Source organism: Macrobrachium rosenbergii, chromosome 3 (assembly GCF_040412425.1).
Source record: "Macrobrachium rosenbergii isolate ZJJX-2024 chromosome 3, ASM4041242v1, whole genome shotgun sequence".
NCBI lineage: Eukaryota > Metazoa > Arthropoda > Malacostraca > Decapoda > Palaemonidae > Macrobrachium > Macrobrachium rosenbergii.
In genome coordinates this window covers 24960753-24984814 of record NC_089743.1, presented here as the reverse complement: position 1 = coordinate 24984814, position 24062 = coordinate 24960753, and the positions used below count along the sequence as shown (strand labels likewise).

Genomic DNA, 24062 nt, shown 5'->3' with positions numbered 1-24062 from the left:
TTTCATTGTCTGTAGTTTGTTTGGAAATTTCCTTGAAATAAAGGGGAAGGCTCATAATCAGTAGTTTCACTTACTTCGTGACCGAATACTCTGTTTAAATTTTATATCACGTTGCTATTCTCATAGAAGTTTTATATAATACATATATACATACATACACACACACACACATATATATATATATATATATATATATCAGTATATAGGTGGACCATATAAATAAAGTTAACTCTGAAACTTATTTCTTCTTATTTCTTTATTTCCAAAATTTCGTAATAATTTCTCTATTACATCATCAGGGTTCTGTTGAATAATGAATAAATTACTCAAAAAGTTACTGTAAAAACTTTAAAAATCACAAGAAAAATCAAATTCGCCAAATACAATGCAGTTAAAAAAACAGTAGAACCAAAGACCACTAACCAAACCTCAGGTGGAGAGATCCAAAGACAGATTGCTCAAAGAGAAAGTTAACTCAGGTAAAGTTAAGTAGAGGAGGTCTGGCTATTTAACTTGGGGACTGGTTGTTTGATAAACAGTGACTCGAGTATAGGAAATTCGCGAGGATTTGCTGTTTGGCCTATTATGGTGAAATCATTTCTTTCAATATGAGTTTTACAAATTTTGGAATGAGCTCTGATATTAGAATGTTCTGGATTGGAGAGCCGACAACAGTACGAAAGCTTATTCCCCGATGGGGGTCGATTTTGACCCTCAGTAACCTCCTCGTGGATCCGACATATGTCCAGTTACACTTAGGGTAAGTATGCTTATACACCACGTTAGAGGATAAAAAGAAGGGCTTAATCGATCCTTGTAGTTAAAAAATGAACCAATTGTTAAACGATTTTTGGAAATTAATTTGAAATTAATTGCACCATAATGATTGTGGATAATTTGCTCAAATCATTTTCTAAAAGAATCATCGTGTAAAAAGGGAAAGTGGTGCAAAAGTTTAACCTAGGTATTGTTGGGCGTTTTGTGACGTCAGTGAATTGTTTGTCAAGAAAAATAAGAAGTTGTTTAAAAAATAAAGTTTGCGGAAAGCAGTTATTCATGAAATATTCTGAGAGAAAATTAATTTCTTGGTTAAAGGATTGTCAGTTCGATGTAATGAAAAACGCCCTGTGGAGGAGAGTAAAAACAGAATTAAGTTTAAAACTGTGAAAGCAGGAGTTGTAGTAATTGCATCCTAAACCAGTAAACGTCTTCTTCCTAAAAACAGAAGTATTAAAAGAACCATCATTTCTGGTGACAACAACGTCTAAAAAAGGCAACTGATTGTTCACTTCTTTTTCTACGGTAAATTTAATGCTGTTAGGTTTAAAATTGGCAAATGTTAAAAGAGGGTCAATATCAAAGTAATTTTTAAATACCATCCAGTTTGAATGAGGTCCTTTTATTAATTCTACTAATGCACAGAACAATTGTGTATGTGATAAAGTTAATATATATATATATATATATATATATATATATATATATATATATATATATATATATATATATATATATATATATATATATATATATATATGTGTGTGTGTGTGTGTGTGTGTGTGTGTGTGCGTGTGTGTGACTGAATTAGTAAAGAGCTGATTTTTGGAGAGAAGATATTGTATTCATTTGGGACTGTAGAAAAGTAACCAGAACTAGCAAGTGAAGCCATAAATCTCTCGTCTGCCAAACAAGGCCCAAGACCTGATTCTCAAGAGAGACACCAGAATCAATGAGCAGTGAAGACGATTCCATCTGGCCGTACCTTCGAAACCCAGCAGGTCCTTGAGGGGAAACATGGAAACATTGGGAAAACCCCACCCCTTTCCTTTCTTCAAAATGTTTGGCCAATCAAACGGAAAACCCCAGACCCCTGATTCCTTCTAGGGAGAGGAAAATCCAAGATGCAAAAGTCCTCCTTGTGGAATCCGGGGAAATCAAGGCTATCAGAAATAAGTTTGGCCAATCAAACGCCATCAATGCCAGAGACCTAAGGACGCCCTACAAGGGGTTCAGTACCCAGTGGCCAATAGAAATTCCTGAAAACACACCTCCAAAAGTTGGAATGAAGCAGTGGAGGAGGTGCCATAGAAAAGGGACAGGCCCAGAAATGTGACATCACGGCTGACACCAGAAGAAGATAAACGATATAAGGAGATACACACAGAAAAACAGGGAGTAGAAGTAGAAGCAGAGCTATAGAAGGGATGAAGCAGAGAACAATAAGGAGAAAACTGCACTGGTAGAAGTGTGGTTAGTGATAGAGCTTTCTGAAGATCAAAACGTTCTACTTTTAAATCTCTTTTAGAAATGGCAGTGCTGGACACCGCCTTTATTTTTAATGGTAATTTATACAGACAAGTAGAGGGCATGGCTGTGGGTTCTCCATTAGGCCCTACCTTTTCCAATATCTTTATGTGCTCGCTGGGAGAGCGCTTTTTAAATGAGTGCCCTCTGTCCTTCCGCCCATTGTTTTCTAAAATATACGTTGACGATACCTTCACCCTTTTGAGGCGTAATTTTGACTGGTTTATTCTTAGAATTTGTTAATTCGTATCACCTAAATATTAAGTTTACCCTTAAAAAGGAAGTGAACGACCGTCTTTCATTTTTAGATGTAGAAGTCTTTCGTGAAAACAATCAGTTTAATACTGCTGTTTTTAGAAAAAAGACATTGACAGGTTTGGGAACTAATTTTCATAGCTTTTGTTTTCGAAATTTTAAATTTAACTCCATTTTTGCTCTTGTATAGAGCTGTCTCCCTTACATCTAACTGGTCTGTTTTTCATAAGGAAATTGCCCTTCTTTTAACATATTTTACTGATAACTGCTTTCCTACCAAGATCGTCAACAGGATTATTTACAGGGTTCTTAATAAAGAGTTTTGCACTAGCGCAAATAAAATAAATGTTCCTAAGCTTCCCTTTTATGCCCGATTCCTATATTTGGGCGATGATTCCTTTAGGGCTGAATTTACTAACATTGTACAAAAATACTTTGGCGCATTAAATGTCAAACTTATCCCTATTAAATCACTCACAATTGGCTCCTTGTTTCGATTTAAAGATCGTTTATGCCCCCTCATGTCCTCTGGTGTATTGTACAAATATCCTTGTCCCAGATGTAGTCTGGGAACTTAACGTGGGTTCTTCTCAGAGGATGATGAGGGTTCGCATAGACTGCCACAAGGGAGTTAGTTTCCAGACTGGATGTTCACTATCAAATCCTGAACAGTCCAGTATACGTGAACATAGCAAAAAATGTAAAGTTCCCATTAAATATAACAATTTCATTATTGTGGGTCAAAACTCCAGCCCAAACAAATTATTGATCCTCGAGAGTTTCTTCATTAAACAGCTTGTTCCACAATTGAACAGCCAGTCCACCTCCACGCCCTTGTACCTTTCTTAACCTGTTGTTTTTGTTTACATTCTTTTAGTTTTCGTTTATCTTTTGCCATGGCAGGTCCACCCCCAGAGGTTCTCATATATTTCTTAACTTTGTAATTTTTTTGTATCTTTTTTTTTTTGTATTTTTATCTGAACTTTTAATCAACATATGTGCTTTTAATTTTCTATGTAACTTTGTCAGTCTTGAGTGTACTTTTAAGTTTTTGTGAAGGTTTGGTTTTCATGTTCATTAGTGTATAAACGATATTTTAGATAACTAGCAAATTCATGTACTTTTTATTGGTCGTTATTTATTGAACAGAACCCTGATGATGCATTCAGCTGAATGCGAAACGCGTCGAAATAAATTATAGTACGTCGCCATGTTTGTTCCTGCTCCTGCTCCCTGTATGTATATATATATATATATATATATATATATATATATATATATATATATATATATATATATATATATATATATATATATATATATATATATATATATATATATATATATATATATATATTGCTATCAAAGGGCATCAGGAAAAGGCATACGCTTATCATATCACGCTATTATTGCCGATGGTATTTAGCAATGTCACATTGCATCATCAAGGCTAAACTGAGCAAAACGAGGCGTGTTTTTTTTAGCTCAGTTTAGCCTTGATGATGTAATGTGACAATGCTAGATAATAAACTGTGATATGATATACGTATGACTTTTCCTAGATGCCCCCCCTTGATTGCAACTAAGAAGCCTACAGCTATATGACCTTTTTACACATACACATACACACACACACATACAAATATATATATATATATATATATATATATATATATATATATATATAATATATATATATATGTGTGTGTGTGTGCATGAATGAATGAGCATGAATACCAGCATTTATATAAGGTAAAATGCCATTGCTTTATTAATTCCACTTTTTATCCATAAATATGAGGTTCTTAACGATTTATTCAATGGTTTCTAAAGCAGATTTAATGAGAGACACCAATAATTAAGTAATTTTAGGTCTGGTCAGTATTTTTAGTATAAGAGTCCAAGTCCTTAGAAACATGTACAAGAGACAAATTCATTTCCTCTGGAATCTTATTTCGTATGAACTGAAGACTTCGACACTTCTCAAGACATATTTTGGAAATTTGACTTTTTCTCCTTTTTTTCCAGTTTCCGTTAGAATCATCTGTAAATAAACTTATATGCTTTGAAGAAGTAGAAGGAAAGGTACCATGTTTCCGGTATTGAAAAATTTTTGTGCGCAATTGTTGGCTATGAATCTATTTGGATCAGTGTTATTGTTTATAAAGGGAGTTCAAAACTTTGGTCATGATATTATTAAAAATGTTTTTGGAGGAATAACTAGCCATCCATATGGAAAGGCCAGTACGATTAAGTCTGCTGTCAGGAACTGGAACAGCCAGGCTGAAACTGACGACACCATTCGGAGGGAAGAGTTTCATATCCAAAAGAATGAGGATTTAGAGAAGGAGTTAAAGAAAGTGGTCCTGTGTTGAAGAGCTTCGCAAAGCTCTTGTTGATGCTCAAGAAATGATAGGGAAAACTGAAAACAAAAATAAGGACCTTTCCTCGAATAACGAATGCCCAAAAGAAGAAAAATGAAGAATGGGATGATACCATGATTAAGAAAGAAAAGGACATCGAACAACTGAAGGACTTCCTCGCTCGCCAAGAAACAGAACTTGAAAAGAACAAAAGCAAATACTCGAACTGGAAGATGAAAAAAAAAGTGAATGAGATCTACATCGCCTATCTCGAGGAAAAGGTGAAAGCCCATGAAGCGGAAAGAAAGATGAGGAAAGAGCTGGAAGGAAGCCCGCGAACCTCACGCCAAGAAGTTCATGTTCCTCGAGCAAGAAATGGCGCTCTTGACAACAGTTTTGGACAAGAGGTCCAGAGGGATTATGTAGGTGTCCAGTCGAAGGTCCAGAAGCCAGACAGTCGAACTCAATCACTTCGTCAACCTGGCAGGATACCTGCCGTCATCTGATGAAGCAGCCTCTGAGTCGGACCCTTCCCTTCAAGGCTGCCCTCAAGAGACTGGTGAGCCTTGGGGGCTTTTGGGCCTCATCCTTGAAGTTCTTGGGCCCTCTCCAAGCCTGCCTCCCCTGCCTGGCAGGGGACACCTGCCTTCCTCCGAGGAAGCAGCCTCTGGGTCGTACCTTTCTCATACCTTTCCCTTCAAGGCTGCCCTCAAGAAACTGGCGAGCCTTGGGGGCTTTTGGGCCTCATCCTTGAAGTTTTTGGACCCTCTCCAGGCCTGCCTCTTTAGCCTGGCTGGATACCTGCCGTCCTCCGAGGAAGCACCCCCTAGGTCGGACCCTTCCCTTCAAGGCTGCCCTCAAGACAATTGTGATCCTTGGGGGCTTCTGGGCCTCATCCTTGAAGTTCTTGGACCCTCTCCAGGCCTGCTTCCTCAGCCTGGCAGGATACCTGCCTTCCTCTGAGGAGGCAGCCTCCGAGTCAGACACCCTTCCCTTCAAGGCTGCCCTCAAGAGACTGGCGAGCCTTGGGGCCATTTGGGCCTCATCTTTGAAGTTCTTGGGCCCACTCCAGGCCAGCTTCCCCAGCCTGGCAGGATACCTTCCTTCCTACAAGGTAGCAGCCTCTGAGTCGGACCCTTCCCTTCAAAGCTGCCCTCAAGAGAACTGCGAGCCTTGGGGCCTTTTGGGCCTTTTGGGCCTCATCCTTGAAGTTCTTGGGCCCTCTCCAGGCCCGCTTCCCCAGCCTGGCAGGATACCTGCCTCTCTCCGAGGAAGCAGCCTCTAGGTCAGACCCTTCCCTTCAAGGATGCCCTCAAGAAACTGGCGAGCCTTGGGGGCTTTTGGGCCTCATCCTTGAGGGGGCTTGGGCCCTCTCCAGACCCGCTTCCTCAGCCTGGCAGGATACCTGCCTTCCTCCGAGGAAGCAGCCTCTGGGTCGGACCCTTCCCTTCAAGGCTGCCCTCAAGAGAATGGCGAGCCTTGGGGGCTTTTGGGCCTCATCCTTGAAGTTTTTGGGTCCTCTCCAGGCCTGCTTCCTCATCCTGGCAGGGTACCTGCCTTCCTCCAAGGTAGCAGCCTCTGGGTCGGACCCTTCCCTTCAAAGCTGCCGTCAAAAGACTAGCAAGCCTTGGGGGCTTTTGGGGCCCATCCTTGAGGGGCTTGGGCCCTCTCCAGGCCCGCTTCCCCAGCTTGGCAGGATACTTGCCTTCCTCCGAGGAAGCAGCCTCTGGGTCGGACCCTTCCCTTCACCATACTCTTTGCTTTCTCTTACTCAGATTTTCAAATATGACACTTGCTCTCTCTGAAGGCTTCCAGATGATTTGAAGCACCTCAGAGATTGTTCCTGGAGACTTTGGAGTTCGGCACATGTGCGAATGGCATTTCTCTCGTTCTTCCAGGAGCTGGAGACTGAAGGATTCCAAAAAGTCTTCAAGGAAAATCCCGAAGGTTTTAGATCATTTTAACATCGCGTTAACTATTACTTAGAGTTCTTTTTCTGACACATGAGCAGTTTCTTACTTTAACGAGTCGTCTTCTATAATCTTATGGGATTCCCTCTTACTGATATATATAGATATCTCCATAAAACGCTGTTCTTTAGTATTGTGCAAGAATACCAAAGGCTACAGAGCCTGGAGATTGTCTTGAAGCCTTCAGAAACCCCAAAAGCCTCCGGAATTTCCAGAAACCTTCGGAATTCCCAGATTCCCTACTGCCACACCAGGATGACAGGAATCATCCAGACAAGATCCACTTGGAATATAGACGGTATATACCTGGAGTTGCGATCTCTATACCAGTACTACGTAGTTTGGTGGTCTTCCAACAGGGCTGCACTGCAAAGCCTTGCAGCCATCTTTAAAGGTCTGGTAACCTGCAAGTTGAACAAGGGCTTAGTGTGACTGTGAATTTTTTTTATCGTTAATCTTTAATGAGTAAGTGTTTAGCGAAGGTTTAAGGTTTAGTGAGTAAGTGTTTAGTGAGTGTTTATGAGTAAGTGTTTAGTCAATGTTTAATTTAGGGTTTAGTGAATGTTTAGTTTAGGGTTTAGTGAATATTTTGTGAAAATGTTGGTGAGTGTTTATTGTGTAAGTACTCAGTGAAAGTTTAGTGAGCCTTTAGGGTTTATTGAATATTTTGTGAATGTTAGTGAATGTTTAGCGTGTAAGTATTCTGCGAATGTTTAGTGAGTCTTAAGGTTTAGTGAATGATTTGTGAATGTTAGTGAATGCTTATTGTGTAAGTACTCAGTGAATGATTAGTGAGCATTTAGGGTTTAGTGAATGTTTTGTGAATGTTAGTGAATGTTTAGTGTGTAAGAATTCAGTAAATGTTTAGGGTTTTGTGAATTTTAGTGAATGTTTAGTGTGTAAGCATTCAGTTAATGTTTAGTGAGTGTTTAGGGTTTAGAGAATGTTTTGTGAATGTTTAGTGTATAAGTATTCAGTGAATGCTTAGTGAGCATTTAGGGTTTAGTGAATGTTAGTGTTTAGTGAATGTTTAGTAAGTATTCAGTGAATGTTTAGTGAGCATTTAGGGTTTAGTGAATGTTAGTGTTTAGTGAATGTTTAGTAAGTATTCAGTGAATGTTTAGTGAATGTTTAGAGTGCGTTTAGTGAGTATTTAATGAGTGATTAGTGAATGTTTGAGTGTTTAGGGGTTTAATGAGCATTTAGGGTTTGGTGAGTATTTAGTGTTTAATGATTGTTTAGGGTTTAGTGAGTGTTTAGTGTATAGTGAGTGCTTAGTGTTTAATGAATGTTTAGGATTAAGTGAGTGTTTAGTGAATGTTTACAGTGTGTTTGGGGTACAGTGTGTATTTAGTGAGTGTTTAGCATTTTATGAGTTAGTGAGTGCTTAGCATATAATGAGTGCCTAGTGAATGTTGGGTATTCAGTGAGTGTTTAGTGTTATTGAGTGTGAGTATATAGTAAGTGTGTGTTTTTAGTGAGTGTGAGAGTATAGTAAGCATGAGTGTTTAGTGAGTGTAAGTGTATTGTGAATGTTAGTTTTTAGTGATTGTACATTACTGTTTAGTTAGTGTTTGGTGACTGTATACAAAGAGAGTCCTGTAATTTACAGGAACCATTTATGCCAGACACTGCTTAGATCCAAGAGCAGATGCTTAGGCCTTGACCACAATGGTTGGAGTGCTTAGGCCAACCTGTTTTTGTTAGGTAATTTTTCTTTTGTGAAATTGGGCCAAGTAATAATAATAATAATAATAATAATAATAATAATAATAATAATAATAATAATAATAATAATAATAATAATAATAATAAAGATAAAAGAAATAGTAGTAAAAAGAATAATAGTAATAAAGTATAGCACTTCGAGGTCACACGTTCGCCAGGGAGATCGTCACTCCAGTGATTGACGCTCTATGGGCTGCACCATGAACCAACTGGAACATACAGTAGGTCTACAATGAGTGGCGACATGAAATTATCTTGAAAACATTTATTTTATATATGTTAATTGAATATTTGAATTTTCATAAAAACAGAATTATCTATGTTACATTTGTTAATAATTTGCAACTGTTCGCCTATGTAATTATTCTTTTGTTAAAGCCAAGAATTTGTTCCTAGACCTAGGTTGTTAGATTTCTTTTGTTACTATATAAATGCATTACACTTAGCATTCACATCTCTATATTAACAATTTCGGGTTAGAAAGCATATGAAGTTATCTGCACATTCTTACACTTCAAGTTGCCTTATGAATGAATAAATTGAACACCAAAAGTGAGCAGAGGGACTTAAAATAATATTTTAAGCCAGTTAAAAAACAAGTGTTTCAGAGGCCTTGATGTTAATACTATAATAGATATTACGATTAATAGCCATCTTCACCATATAATTTAAATCATCATCATCTTTTATTCTTCAAAGAATTGGTAATCTCTACAAATAGATTTTTTAGTAACAGAGATTACATCTCAGAGGGCTTAGATTACTTTTTTAGTCCTATAAATAATTTCGCAACATTCAAAGAAAACTGTTAATTCATATTCCTATTCTGAAAATGTTGTTATGACTTGAGTTTATTAGGTTTACTGTTACAATGCTGCAGAGGTAGCTACGTTGACCAGTCCGAGGAGCATGTTAAGCGCCCAGTCATCGCACTAAACAACGCAAAAAGAAAAAAAAAAATCATTTCAAATCACACAGATTACGAATCATACCAATGCATGAAAGGGATCATATTTATACAACCATAGGGAAAATAGTGTTAGCCGTGAATCTGCAAACTTGTCGACATACATGACATTAGAATGAAATAATCTCTTAAATTTATAAATCACTACCAGATAAAAATGAGAGATGTAAAAAAAAAAAAATATGAACCCAACTTTCGAGCAAACGCCATAATACATCGTCAGTTTCGAAACATGCTGATGATGGTCTTGCATGATGAGATAATTAGTATAAATTTCCCCCCATCGTTCGAAAGCATGATGTTTGTCGCGAGGACAAGTATTGGTCAAAATTTTGTCCTTACAAGAACAAATAAATGACTTTTTCAAACAAAACAATAACCATTGTGAATTATCAGATACAAATTTTTACAGAGATGTTGCACTTCTGTGTGATGTAATGTTAAAACAAAATGAGTTGAATATTTCGTTGCAAGGCAAAAATAGATTTATATATGTCTCAACAAATTCTGGTATGTAGAAAGAGCTTGTTATTTTTTAAACCCCTTCTTGCCCAGTTAAAACTTTCAGAAGAACACTTTCCCCAATTAACGAAAGTAATGAGAGAAAATAAGAGTGTACATGTAAATCTTTTGAGGAATACTTATCAGTTTTGGACTCATCATTAGAGAAGAATAGGGTGAAAACTTTAGTGATTTCGAAAAGCATAACATCACCCTGAAACTAGCTTTTCTGACTCACTCAGTTGGTGTATCAGAGCCACCCGAATGGAACTCACTGAATTGTCTTAAGATATCCTGAAATCTCTGTTTGACAGCAGGGAAGATCCTACTGAAATTTAGAAAAAGGCAGTAGAATATCCTCATCTTAGCAAGCCGACTGATTTCATGCTTTTCTACAACATACTGCCGTGAATCCACTTTCTCGTACTTGACACAACTCAAGAATTCTTTGAGAACGCCGGTGATAGATAAGCATCTTGAAGACCAACTAAAATTGGGAACCACTACGTTAGAGCCCGATATCAAAATGCTGGCTCAAAAGAAGCAGTCTCAAAGACGTCACTAATTTGTGTAAAAGGTAAATAAACTATTGGTCATATTAAGTTTTTTACTCGTCTTTCTATTAGATTATGTAATATTTGCAAAAGATTTAATTAAATAACTGGAAAAAACAGTCACCTATTGAATGCAGCATCTGTAAGGGACGATGAATTTCAATGTGACCTTCATGCACTAAAAGATTCCCCACCCCTAGGCTAGAGGGCCGCAATTTGGTATATTTTATGATTGGAGGGTGGATGATCAACATACCAATTGCAACCCTCAAGCCTCAGTAGTTTTTGAGATCTGAGAACGGAGAGAAAAAGTGTGGACGGACAGACAAATAGTATCTCAATAGTTTTCTTTTACAGAAAACTAAAATGAAGATATAAGTTAGGCTATGCATTGTGTTGAGGAGAAGGAGACAACAGAACATAATTATGCATGAGTGCTAAATCATTCAGAGTAAGTTGAGAGAGGAGCATTAAAATATTAAGGCGAAGCAACTGAAGGACTCAACTAAAGAATAAATAAGATTCTTAATAAAAGTAGTGGAGGTAAGAAAGATATATAGTAAAAACGAAGCGCCTACAAGGCAGATTATACCTGACAAGGTTAAATTTTTCGTAGATCCATACGAATGCTGTGCACCCACTTTCCTTGTACCATAATCAAGTAGCGAGTCCACTCTGTGGAATAGTAGAAAGGGCGTGTCGAAGAACCGGAGACCTGAATATGTTATGTCGTTGAGAGAATCACCAATATTTTGGAATATGACGACAGATTATAAGAGAAGCATAAAAAAACTTGTAAATAGTCTCTTATGCTCGAAAGTTGATGTTAAATTCAAGACGGAGTGACGTCATCATTGTTTTGATAGGTGACGTCATAGGTGCTGTAAAGACTGTCAGGTCGAGTTATCATTAAAGTTTTAAAATGATAAGTTAACTATATGATAAAATAATTATGGAGTCACGTACGTCGACAATGATTGAAACTCGAAGAGGCCTGAAGCTTATACCCCGGTCATGCTGACCTGCCAGTGTATTATGTGATGTTAATCACTCGTTTTATCTTGCCAGACAGGTTTAGCACCACAGTTTCACTCGATTCTGCGGAGACTTGGAACGACTGTCGAACCCAACAGTAATAAAATAAGAAAAAGTGACGGGGAAAGTTGAGCACAGTAGAAAAATGGCAGCTAAAGGCATAGAAGCGGCAATTACCCTCACCACTAACCACATGGGTGCAGGTAAGTTATCAATTCCCTTTATGATGAATGAAGTACTGAGCATAACCCGGGGTCAATTACCTGCTCCACCTGTTAAACCAGAGACATTGTGACACAAGATAGGCTGCCTTAGAACCGTAAGTGCATGGGCTAGGCCAAATTATGATATAGAACTACGTAGTAGCTCCGCGGCTGGCTGTAAAATGGGTTTTATATAGTTCAGTCCATTGCTGTTGGTGCAGACCGCTTGTTTGTGTGGTAGCCTAGAACTAAGCAACGGCTCCGCATCGGGTATGAGCCTACTTTGGAAATTGATTTTTCCTGTAGTATTTTGGTTGCTTATTAACCCAAGAGATGCTATGGGGATGCCACGTAAGGACGACGGCAATAGGCTATTAAGCATTTGCAACTTCAGTAATGGAACCAATATTTTCTTGCTCATTTTTCAACTTATCACCAAATGTTATACATGGTTGTAATCGCCTTGTGTCGCAGATTAATAATAAAAAATAAAATAGATACTTTTAAAAATTTATATTTAAAAAGAATATTTTTTGGAAAGAAAACATTTTTTCAAAAACCACTTTTTAGTTTTGGAATGCTTCATGCAGTATTTTCTGAGACAATTTCAGAATTTTCCATGACTACTCCTTAGCTATTCAAGAAGCACCTATAAAAGTACAAAAAATATACAACAGTTATTAATTGGTTGAATGGGTGTATATGTGTGTGTATGTTAACTCTCATATGCACACTAACTTTAAAACCAGTACAGTATTATTATCGTCACTGTTATTGTAATTATCTATCTTGATGTCACCAGTTGATGAAAATGAATAAGCATCATCATCAAAAGCCATTGTCTCCAAAATTCACAAAATAAAGATTTATAAAAATCTTCGACCATTGCTCAACTTCAAGATTCAAAAGCCTTCCTGATCCTGCCCCCCAGGCTGACAGAAGGTTTACAATTTTGCTATTTTTATACCAATGATTAAGAGAAATCTGGCATCTTTTTATGTTCAAGAGTGAGCTGAATGGCTGGTGAGACTGTCAGTGTCACTCCAACAGAGGGTAGAACTATATAGTAGCTCTGTGCCGGCGACTGCCTTCTAACTTAACTTTTTCTACAGGTTTTTGGTTACTAATCATGAATTTACCTTTAATTTTTGGCGCTCGAGTGTAATTAACCCATGAAGTCCATCCAACAAGGGGTTTCCATACCCAATCTTCACAAGACAGAGCACGGGAATGTCTTTTTCGATAGGTTCGTATCCCGTCCGGCAAGTGCAATAACTTGTTTACGTATGGGTAACCCCCCCCGGCCAGTACTAAACACGGCAAAGGGACATTCCATTTGGCCAACAACAAACATGCACCGCCAGTATCAGAACCCCTAAAAGTGTAGAAAAAACCAGTTGAAAAGGTAAAAACAGGCACGGAGCTAATATATAGAATTACCAAACAGAGCTAAGGGGAGACACTAAATTTATTGCAATATTTGAAAATAAAGCGTCGATAATATTGTTATCATCCTAGCACAACATATAAAGCTTTGATTCTAGCAACGCACAGCACCTCTTGGGTTAAGAATTTTTATTGTTATTTTTTGTCAGTCGACTGTAATTAACCTGTAATTAACCTCAGAAGTTGTACGTTGGGCATCCTGGCATGCTATTGTGCATGCGCAGTGTTCCAGGGGAGCTTTTGGTAAAAAGTGGAGTTTTCTTCACGGGGGGGTGGTTAGTGGGGCAGAGCCCCCAGACTAAGCAATATGGCCTGCTAGGTTAGGTTAGGGTATGTTGGGTTAGTATAGTTCCTTTTATAATAGGTTTCGTCAGCCAATCCGTCTTAGACATATGGCTCCCTAATGACTTGCGAATGCATGGAACTGTTCCATAACAGCAACATGGCAGTCCGGTCTTCCTCCCATCGTTTCCAAAACCCTGCTTTCCCAAAGGGTCCCCAACCATGTTGGGTAGATATGAGGTTAATAATAATTGACCAACAATAAACACCACCTCCTTCATCAGCAACACTAAAAGTATAGGAAAAATTAGATCATGTCAAGATTAGCAAGCCCACTCGCAGCAGGGTTCACTATTCTTTACAAGAAGATTATTGGGTTCATTATTCTTTACATGGGAATAATCGGGTTCACTGTTCTAGACATGAACACTTTGGTACCTGACATTTGATCCCCCAGGGGCTAGTATCAAACACGGCAAAACAGTGTACTAGCCCTCATGTGGAATTGGAGTTCAGACCGGAAAGGGTTAGCCATTCTTTACATGGGGATCATTGGGTTCGCTGATCTTGACATGATCCGAAAAGTCAGTTTCCAGAAATACCGTTTCTGTGATTTTTCCTTCAAATATCCACTGAGTAAAGGCAACCCCAGTTGGAAACAGGCTACGTGTACTACCACGGAACAGGACCGCGCAAAGTTTTGTGCATTGAAGTTTAAAAACAATATAAATTAGAAAGAACATTGATTTGTGTATTTAGCCTGTGGGCATAAAAATGATGAAACCCCTTGAAAGACTTTCTGCAAGATTAAGCAAACATCAGATAATCCCACATTTACAAAATTCTGGACGACCTTAGGTATAATGGGAAACTAGTTCTGTTGTGTGTAAAGGGATACTAAAATAAAGTGTGTTGCACAAGTCAGAAAGCAGGAATTCCTTACATGACTACATAATCAATCAAAAAAATACTTAGCTCATGCATGTCGAGAGCAATAGGCAAATTACCCCCAAAAATGTATGTGGCGTGAAAATGTAGGATTGATATTTATAGGGGTGCAACCTGACCTAGGGCCCTGGGTCCTTCTCTGGGATAGGCAGGACATCCTCCTTGGACTCTTCTCATCTAACCTGACCTAGAATGCTGTTGAATATAGGAAAGCATCATAACCTAAGTTTCCCTAACTTAACCCAACTTAGGATGCTGTGTCTTTATCTGGCAGGTGGAAGCTTTGCCACCATGTACTCATAGTGAGTTGGACCAATAGATAGGAGGTTCTAATACGGTACATAAACCATTTCCCACATAAGTGAAAGTCATATTTGGCCAAACCATAAAGTAACAATGTTAGAAAAAGTAAGTCAATCCCAGCACAAACATCCAAATACAATATTGTTTCCTAGTGAAAGTGGTCAGAATCACAAGAAAACCTGTCAGAAGTATTGTAGCTTATTTCACATTTAAAACACTTCTAAACTGGTCATAAGTAAGACATATTCCTTCTTGAATTATAGATTTGACCAAATAACACTAGATATGTCAAATGTTGACTTTAAAAAAATTTGATGTACACAAATTTGCTATAAAGCATGAAACAGTCTTCATAAACTTGCAAGATCAGAATAGGGCTGTGCATGTTAGCTTATTAAATATTTGTAAAGATCCAGTAATAGCCTTAGTTGACACAGCTAACTGGCAAAGAAATACCTATCTTCTTTCAAAGTAGAAACCATATTTTAAAAATTTTACCTATGACAACAGTGTCTGGCAAAGCACTTCAGCTTGTTTCTGCCGGTTGACGATGAGGTTGTTAGCGCTCAGATAAATTTGGATTTTGTTACCAGTGTTGATTGAGATCAATTTGGTGAAGTATATTTACCTGGTAGCCTTTCGGCAATTATTTAGAGCTATGGTTTTTTCTTAAGACTTTAGTTCTTGACACAAGTACATCTTCCACTCGTTATTGCAGCAAAGGTTGCGATACGAGGTTAACTTCAGCAAAACATGATTCACATACCATTTGCGCTGATTGCAGAGGTCAAGTTTGTTCTTTGACTTTAACATGTGAGGAATGCAGAGATTGGGACCTTAAACAGTGGAAAACTTCAAGTTCCCATCCATCTAAGGTAGAGAGGGACAGGAAGAGAAAGGCATCTCTTAGGAATGAGAACAAAACCACAGTTAGCCAGGAATCTGTTGAGTCTTCTGTCAGTGTTGATGTACCTATTATTTCTGCTTCTGTATTACCCCCTATTCCCAGTTCTCCTGCTGTACCACCGGATCCTTTACCCAGCTCCCATACTTCCAACCCCAATGCCATTGCCAACCTAGAGTAAAGATTTGACCGTAAGTTTGAGTTAATTGTAAACTCTATGGCCCAATTGGGGTCTTTGGTTCGTGCCCTAATGGATCAAGCTAATAAAGGTGGTGTTATCAGTGCAAATGAAGTGTTAGTGGGGAGCTGGCTGCCCATCCTGCCGACTCTCCCAGGCAAAGGTCCCTGGCACACTCCCCTGAACCTGGGAGAAACCATACCGGAGGCCTAAGGGAGGTCGGTGGGGCCTGCCCACGGGTAGTAGGCCCCTCAGTTGCCCTAGTTGCAAAGTCCCAGGGCGCAACAGACAGCCATTGGAAAGGTGTCTTTTCGGAGGTGCATTGTCTTTCTTTAAGTTCAGAGGCATCTAGCCCCGATGTCAGGCGCCAATGGTGCAAAAGTGATAAATCTAGGCCATTGAAAAGGCCAGCAATGGTTGTATCCTGCACCCCTTGGTGCCCAGTAAGAAGTCTCGCACTACAATGCTTGAGGAGCCTTCATGTAGCTTTTGGGACAGTCCTGAATATTTTTCTCCAGTTTGCACAGATTCGAAACGAGTTTTGGCACCTAAGGACTTGTCTTCAGCGTATACACGCAACCGTTCTGTATCACCTGTGGATGCTACTGTGCCTGAGCGCCCATTAGCGCCCAATGTGTCGGTATCTTCGAAGCGCCCAGTAGCACCTAAGTGCCCAGTGACTTCCCAACTCCAAGTAGCTTCCCAGCGTCCAGTAGTGCCTGTTCGTTCAGAGATTTCTGAGCGCCCATTAGCGCCTGAGAGTGCAGTTCTCTCCCTTAAGGGCTTGTGCCAGCCCCTGTCTTGTCGGCGCCAAACCAGACTTTTTCTTCATTAATGGACCAAGCTTTGGCTCCCATCCAGCAGAGATTAGATGACATTTTAGGTTTTTTTGAAAAAGCCTCCTTCTGCTGCTAAGCCAGCTGCAGAGAGTCAAATAAGGATGTAGAAGAGGATTCGACTCCTGCTTATGCGGCTCTCTTTAGTTTTTTACTACAGAGTTTCCCTGCCTTTTTCTCACCAGTGGCACCATCATCTCTGGCGTCCACCTTCTTGATGAGTAATCAACCTGCTGAACACTCCAGGTTGCCCAAGATGGTGCTCTCTACTTCTGCTAGGAAGGCGCTCAGCGAAGTAGATGCTTGGCTCTCGGTCAAGAGAGAGCAAGGGGAGGCTTCTTTTAGCTTTCCTCCTGCCTGTCTTTCGCATAGAAGGTTTTGTTCTTATGCCACTGGAGAAGTACCTTCCCTGGGAGCCGCTGCGTCCTCCCAGTGGGAATTCTCTGGCTTGGTTGATTCTTCTAGGAGATTGGGTTTTTTCATCGGCTAAAGTGATGTTTTCTTTAGTAGAGATTGATTATCTACTTCAAAACCTCTTCAAGGTGTTCGAAGTAATTATAGTTTCTTGGACTGGTCGGTGGGCACCTTGGCACGGAAAATACAGGACTGTTCCACTCTCCCAGAGGACTTCGTCTCGGACACTCTGGGTGTTCTCTCTTGCGCCAATAAAGGCATTAGAGATAGCTCTAGGGAACTAACCACTATTTTTACGTTGGGTGTTTTAAAAAAGAGAGAGTTATGGTGTTCATATATCACCAAAGGAGTGACTGCAGCACAGAAGTCTGCTCTCCTTTTTTCTCCCTTGGTGAAGGATTTTCTGTTCCCACAGTCGATGGTTAATGACATTGAGTCTCATCTACACAAAAAATCGACCAGGACCTTCTCTCCCAGTCAGCGAGACGTCCTAAGGACCCTCCTTCGTTCGTTAAGTGGGAAGTCAGCCTCTCCTTTACAGCCTCATCCCTTTCGTGGCAGGAGAATAAGATCTTCCAGACCACGTTCCAATGTTCGCTTTACGTTGCGAACAGTCAAGAAGTCTGCACAAGACCCTCATCAAGAAAATGAAGACCTAGTCCTCCATGCTCGAGTGGTTGCCAGGCTCCAACTATTCTGGGAAAAATGGAGCAAAATGGAAGCAGAACAATGGATCATTCAAGTCCTCAAGGAAGGCTACGCTATCCTGTTCAGGGAAAAACCTCCTTTAGTTAAGAAGCCTATCGTCTTGACTGCCTACTCCTTAGGCTCAGAGAGGTTTGCGGCCCTCTCTGAGGAAGTTTTCGCCCTTCTCAACAAGAAGGTTGTAGAGATAGCTGAGGATGTAGATTCAGAGGGATTCTATGATCGCCTCTTAGTGGTTCCCAAATCATCGGAAGGATGGAGACAGGTCCTGGACGTAAGTTCGCTGAATGTCTTTGTTCAGAAGACGAAGTTCAGAATGGGGGTCAATCATTCCATTCTTGCATGCATTCGTCAAGGAGACTGGATGGTCTTAATAGATATGCAGGATGCGTACTTTCACGTCCCTGTTCATCCAGATTCGAGGAAGTACCTCAGATTCGTTTTCCAGGACCGAGTCTTCCAGTTTCAATCCCTTTGTTTCGGGTTATCGACAACCCCTCAGGTTTTTACTCGCATTCTTGCTCCCCTGGCAGGATGGCTCTATCATAGGGGCATCAACATCGCTCTCTACCTAGACGATTGGCTCCCTTGCTCCATTTGCCTAGTCAGCAATCTAGGTTTGCTCATCAACCATCAGAAATCTCAGCTGGCTCCTTCTCAGGAGATATTTTATTTGGGGATGACTCTGAACTCTCTAGCTTTTTGGACTTTTCCATCCCCCAAGAGAGTGGAATCTTGTGTGAAAACTGTAGACGAGTTTCTCTCTCTCTCCAGACTTGCTCTGCCAACAGATGGATGAGTCTCCTAGGAACTCTAGCCTCCTTAGAGCAATTTGTATCCCTGGGAAGGCTACACATGAGAGTGTTTCAGTTTTTTCTTCGAGCCAGCTGGGACAGGAAACGGCACCCAGACTTGTTCGTGTTCCCTGTAAGTCCTGAAATAAAGAAGCACCTGCTCTGGTGGAAGTTAGAAGACAGGCTGCTGGAAGGGAAGTCTCTTCTTATCCAGAACCCAGACCTAAGCTTTTATGCAGATGCATCAGACTTATGCTTGGAGGCTTGGAAGCTATCCTAGGAGACACGGAGGTCTCCAGGAGGCAGTCACCACTTCAACAGAGGTTTCACATAAATGTGAAAGAGCTAAAGGCAATTCATCTAGGATTGCAAGCCTTTGCCTTGGAAGTTTTCGGGAAGACAGTAGCAGTCCATTCAGACAATACCACAGCGCTGTCTTACATAAGCAAGCAAGGGGAAACACATTTCGTTCTCCCTTTGCAAGGCAGCAAGGGATCTTCTACTCTGGGCAAACCAAATCGGACAAAATTAGTATGAGATTCGTCCAGGGGAGACTGAATGCCCTGGCAGACCAGCTAAGCAGGCACGATCAAGTAATTCCCATGGAGTGGACTTTAGATCCACAGGTTTGCCTGGATCTTGGGAGACTGTGGGGAACTCCAACTTTTTTGTTCACCAGTTCCAGACCCCTTAGCATGGGTGATGGATGTCATGTTGCAGGACTGGTCAAACAAAGATCTGTATGCCTTCCCACCATTCGGGATGATATGAGAAGTCCTGAACAAGTTCCTGTCACACCAGTATGTGTCAGTGACACTAATAGCCCCATTCTGGCCTCTAAGGGAATGGCTCTCAGATCTTCTGGAGATGTTGGTAGACTTTCCAAGGCTTCTAACACAAAAATGCAATCTGCTCAGACAACCCCACTTCAGACGGTTCCATCTAGGGTTGTCAAATCTAGTACTGACAGGTTACAGACAGTCAAGAAATTACTCAGAGCTAAGGGATTTTCAAAGGCAGTTGCGGACTCTATTGCGAGATGCAGATGCCAGTCATCCACCAATGTCTATCAACATAAGTGGTCCATATTCTGCACTTGTGCAGAATTAATGGCATCTCGTCTACTAAGATGTCCTTTAACGGAAATCGCTGATTTCCTGTTGTATCTGAGGATCACCAGAGGTTTGTCCCAGTCTACAATGAAAGGTTACAGGTCCATGCTTAGCTCAGTGTTCCAACATAGGGGCCTGGACCTTTCTGCCAACCAGCATATTTCCAATCATATTAGATCATTCAATATGTGTAAGACAGGGGATTCGCAACCAGTATCTTGGAACCTAGATGTGGTTCTAAAATGGCTCTCTAGCCCTGCCTTTGAACCTCTTAATTCCACATCCCTTAGGAATATTGCGAAGAAGACCCTCTTCCTGGTAGCCTTAGCCACTGCTAAGAGAGTCAGTGAGATACAGGCGATTGACAAAAGAGTTGGATTCTGTCAAGGAGATGTGGTTTGCTCCTATACGCTGGGGTTTCTTGCAAAGAACGAGACTCTGTCTAAACCCTGGCCTCGTTCTTTTCGTATTAAAGAATTTAGTGGAAGAATAAGGGGTCCTGCCAGTAACCTATGGCGTTCAATCAAGGACCCTTCGCGGCCCCTTACAAAGAATGCCCCTGCTTTCTTTCTAAGGGACCTCATTCATGAAGCACATTCTCAGATTGAAGAAGAACTTCTTCCTATTCTTGAAGTTAGTGCTCACGATATAAGAGCTGTAGGTACGTCGTTAGCTTTAAGCACAATCTCTCCCTCTCTTCCATTCTCCAGACGACTTATTGGAAATGCAAGTCAGTGTTTGCTTCCCATTACAGGCAGTCCCTGGTTATCGGCAGGGGTCCTGTTCTGATGGTGTGACGATAACCGAAAATCGGCAATTTTCAGCACTTTTTCAGCGATTTCTGGTGCTTATCAGCGCCGAAATCGGCGCCTCTGTTAGGTATGTATCGGCGCCAATAAGCGGAAATCTGTGATTTTCGCTGCTGAAAATTGACAATTTTTGTCGCTAGACAAGCCCTGTAAAACTGGATCGCTGATAACCAAGCCCGTCAATAACTGGCAACTTCCTGTACTTAAAAGAAGTGGAAACTGTTTTTAATAATTGCAGTACCCTAGGTCTGTTATCGGTGCCTGGCATGGTATTGGGGGAGGAAAGGTAGGAAGTGTCCCTTCCAACTTAATTCTCTTCACCTTGACATAGGCCATTGAGTTTTTGGGAAGTCTGGGGCTACTATGTGCTTGGACACCCACCAGTTTTGTGTTTTTGAATGGATGGGTGGTGGTGTTTGTAATCTTTGGTGTAGGTAATAAGTGTGGTTTATCTGGTTGTCTTTTTTGATGGTACTGTGCCCAGGCCAGGGGGAAATTTTGTATGCTTTACTAGCGATTGGAATGATCCTTCGCTTAAAGCTCCCACTTATGTAGCAGGCGACTCTCAGCTATACACTGTACTGCCACACCACTGCTGTTAAGATGAGCGCCAGCCAGAGGCAGTACATTCATGCAGCAGCTCTTTTAACAGGTAAGGAAACAATAAGTATTGTCTCAATACTAGCAAACTTTCTATTCTCAAATTCATTACATTCACAGTACTAATGTTTTTGGGTAGAAGGTGTCCATGCATCCCACCTCCTGTCAATGTGGGAATCAGCTGTGTAATTACTTGGTAAGTTTCTTATATAAAAATGACATTTTTATAATAAAATACGGTTTTATATATACTTACCAAGTAATTACAGAATGGGAGCCCACCCTCCTCCCCTCACATGGTCATTTAGGCAGAAACAAATTGAAATGCTTTGCTGAGTTGTTCTTCTCTTTCCTGAAAGAGAGGATAGTCTACCTACACCAAAACAAAAGAATCGCTATTGCGAATGTTCAAATTTTAGCTGCCGAACTAGTTAGAAACTATAGCAGACTCACCTATTTGCGGATTTCTCTATGGAACTTATATACACATTATTCGCGGAAAATTTGCCCATTGGTGGTATTTTTCACTGAGAAGTCTTCACTAATTACTGTATTTTCATATTTCCATGAGTAAATGCACTTTTTGTGATAAAACTATTAAAATACTCAGGAATAAGCATTTTTAGAGGTTTTTTTTTTTGTGCTTGAACTATCCAAATATGCAGTTCTAAGTGGTTTTTGAGGGGTTTTAAGGTTTTGCGGATTTTAGCTATTCGCAGGGGGATGATTTTGGTATGCATCCCCTGCGAATACGGGGGTTTACTGTATATATAAAACTTTATTTTATTTAAAAAATGTCATTTTTTATATCATATTCATAAAACTATTTTGGCATCATTGACCTTAGCTTTTTGCAGTGACAGATAATTTCATTTACTTTATTCTTATTAATAAAGAACCCATCATAAATCTTTTATAGACTGAGTAGAGTGAGATGAGACTTAGTTTTCTTAGTTATCATTTACCCAGTAGGGAAATGTGCTCTATATTACAGTAAAATGGTTTTAATTACAGTACTATTGCTGCCTTTCAGCATGAAAGTATTTCACTGCATAATAACAGCATTGCTTTCTTTTCCAGGGTCTCTATGCCCTCCTTTAGGAATTGGAGTCTTGCGATGTTACAGTATGAAGTATTGCCCATATGCACAGCGTACTCGTTTAGTGCTGCTTGCTAAGAATATAAAGTAAGTGAGGAGTACCAGCTTCTGTTTTAATTATGTAATTATCAGAAATATTTTGTAGAAAGCTCATTCCTTTGTTCATAGATTTCAGAATACTCTGTTGTACTTTTTGTAGTCTGCTAACATTTTCAATAACACTGTGCCAGCTGAGGTGACTGGACCTCCAGTTCCCATATCAACTTCTTGGAAATGAATGACAACCTGGGTTTTCACTGTTATGATTATTTGTTACCACATTCTGTGGAGCTTTGGCATTCTCTCCATTCCTTCATTATATATGTTTTTTGTAGCCACTTTAGTCAGTGTTAGACCACACTTTCTGTTCTTTTACTTTTCTTGTAAACATGGACTAAATATAAAGTTGTCTATTACACTATCCTTCACATAAAAACAGTACAGTACTGTGAAGGTTAACCTGTTTAATATATGGTGTTACAGCATTTGTCTGAAAATTCTTTTCTCTTTAACTGCTGTTATCATAGTAGGTTTCTAACCCTGAACTAATTCCTTTTTGTTATGTATTCTGTATTTATTTGCACCCACAGTACCTAGCTGCTAGGGGGCAAGCTAGCCCAACTCAGTACCAGTTCCAAGTCCTGATAAAGGGGGGGGGCGGGGTTTGGTGTCAGGAAGAACATATGTTGTAAAAATCTGTCAAACCAGTTATGAAATGAGGCATTCAAGATAGATAAGCAATAATGAATATATGAAAGTACTAGTAATGAATGTATGACTGCAGTAATAAATGTGTGCTGGATGGGAATATGTTCTTGAAAGAATGAGATAAGAAGTTGCAATGAAGCTCACTGAACAGTTGACAGTAATAAAGCAACAGAAATAGACATTAGACAGACTCAAGAAGGAAAAGCAATAATGAGTGTGTGTTGTGGATGGAAATTAATCTTGAAAGGAAGAATGAAGTTCCCCACAAGTCAGGGTTCTGCTTACTGAAGATGTGTGGTCAGTTCTGTATACACTGTTAAATGCATTAAGAAATATATCTTACTGAGTTACTTTATATCTTCCTGCACTGGGACAAGTGGTAATGGAACTCATTCTTGACCGTACATTTGGTATTCTTGATTTTTCATTAGCTCTAAACTTTTCTATTATTTTTGCAATATGTTTTTTCTTTTGATGGTCTTTTCACCAATGTTTTGTACAGTAAACAGTATACAGTACTCTCTTCACGCTGTTCCTTCATTTGGTAGAGCCGATATGTTGGGGTTTGAATGTTTTATTGTAAACCAAGGATGGAAGCATATGGCTATTTTTTTTTTTAAACCAACCTACTGAACTCCATACGCTTTGACTATAATTCAGTCATTTTAAACATCTTTTATAGTTAGTTATCAAAGACTTTTATTTTAGGCACAAATCTATTTGTATAGCATTGTAGAAAGGCAAACATTTCATACTTTAAAAGAAAGTGTAACTTTTCTTCATCTATACAGCAGTTGCTTTTAATAAATTTCATTTTTGTTGTCATTTGTCATCCAGTTCCAGTTCCTTTGACTTATTTGGGGTTGCTCAACATTTCTTCCTTTCAGTTGTTTTATTTAATTGATTGTGGTACCTCTAACTATAGAATGTGTCATGGCTCTGAATTGAGGCTTTACACAAACTTGGGATTGAATTCTCTTGCTTTAGTATACTGTACAGTGTAGC

At 39.7% G+C, this 24062-nt stretch overlaps 1 protein-coding gene across 3 annotated transcripts in view; it reads left to right on the top strand.

Annotated features, from left to right (window-relative positions):
- The first annotated feature begins 11326 nt into the window (after positions 1-11326).
- Positions 11327-24062, top strand: part of LOC136853380 (pyrimidodiazepine synthase-like) — a 62765-nt gene continuing 50029 nt past the window's right edge. The window contains exons 1-2 of one of the 3 annotated variants that reach the window (XM_067128838.1): positions 11327-11880; positions 22292-22397. In XM_067128838.1, coding sequence (XP_066984939.1) covers positions 11823-11880; positions 22292-22397 — 164 coding nt within the window. In that variant the 5' untranslated portion in view covers positions 11327-11822. Of the gene's footprint in view, positions 11881-11971; positions 11997-22291; positions 22398-24062 lie in introns of those variants that run through there. The other 2 variants (XM_067128830.1, XM_067128847.1) reach the window with 2 other exon arrangements.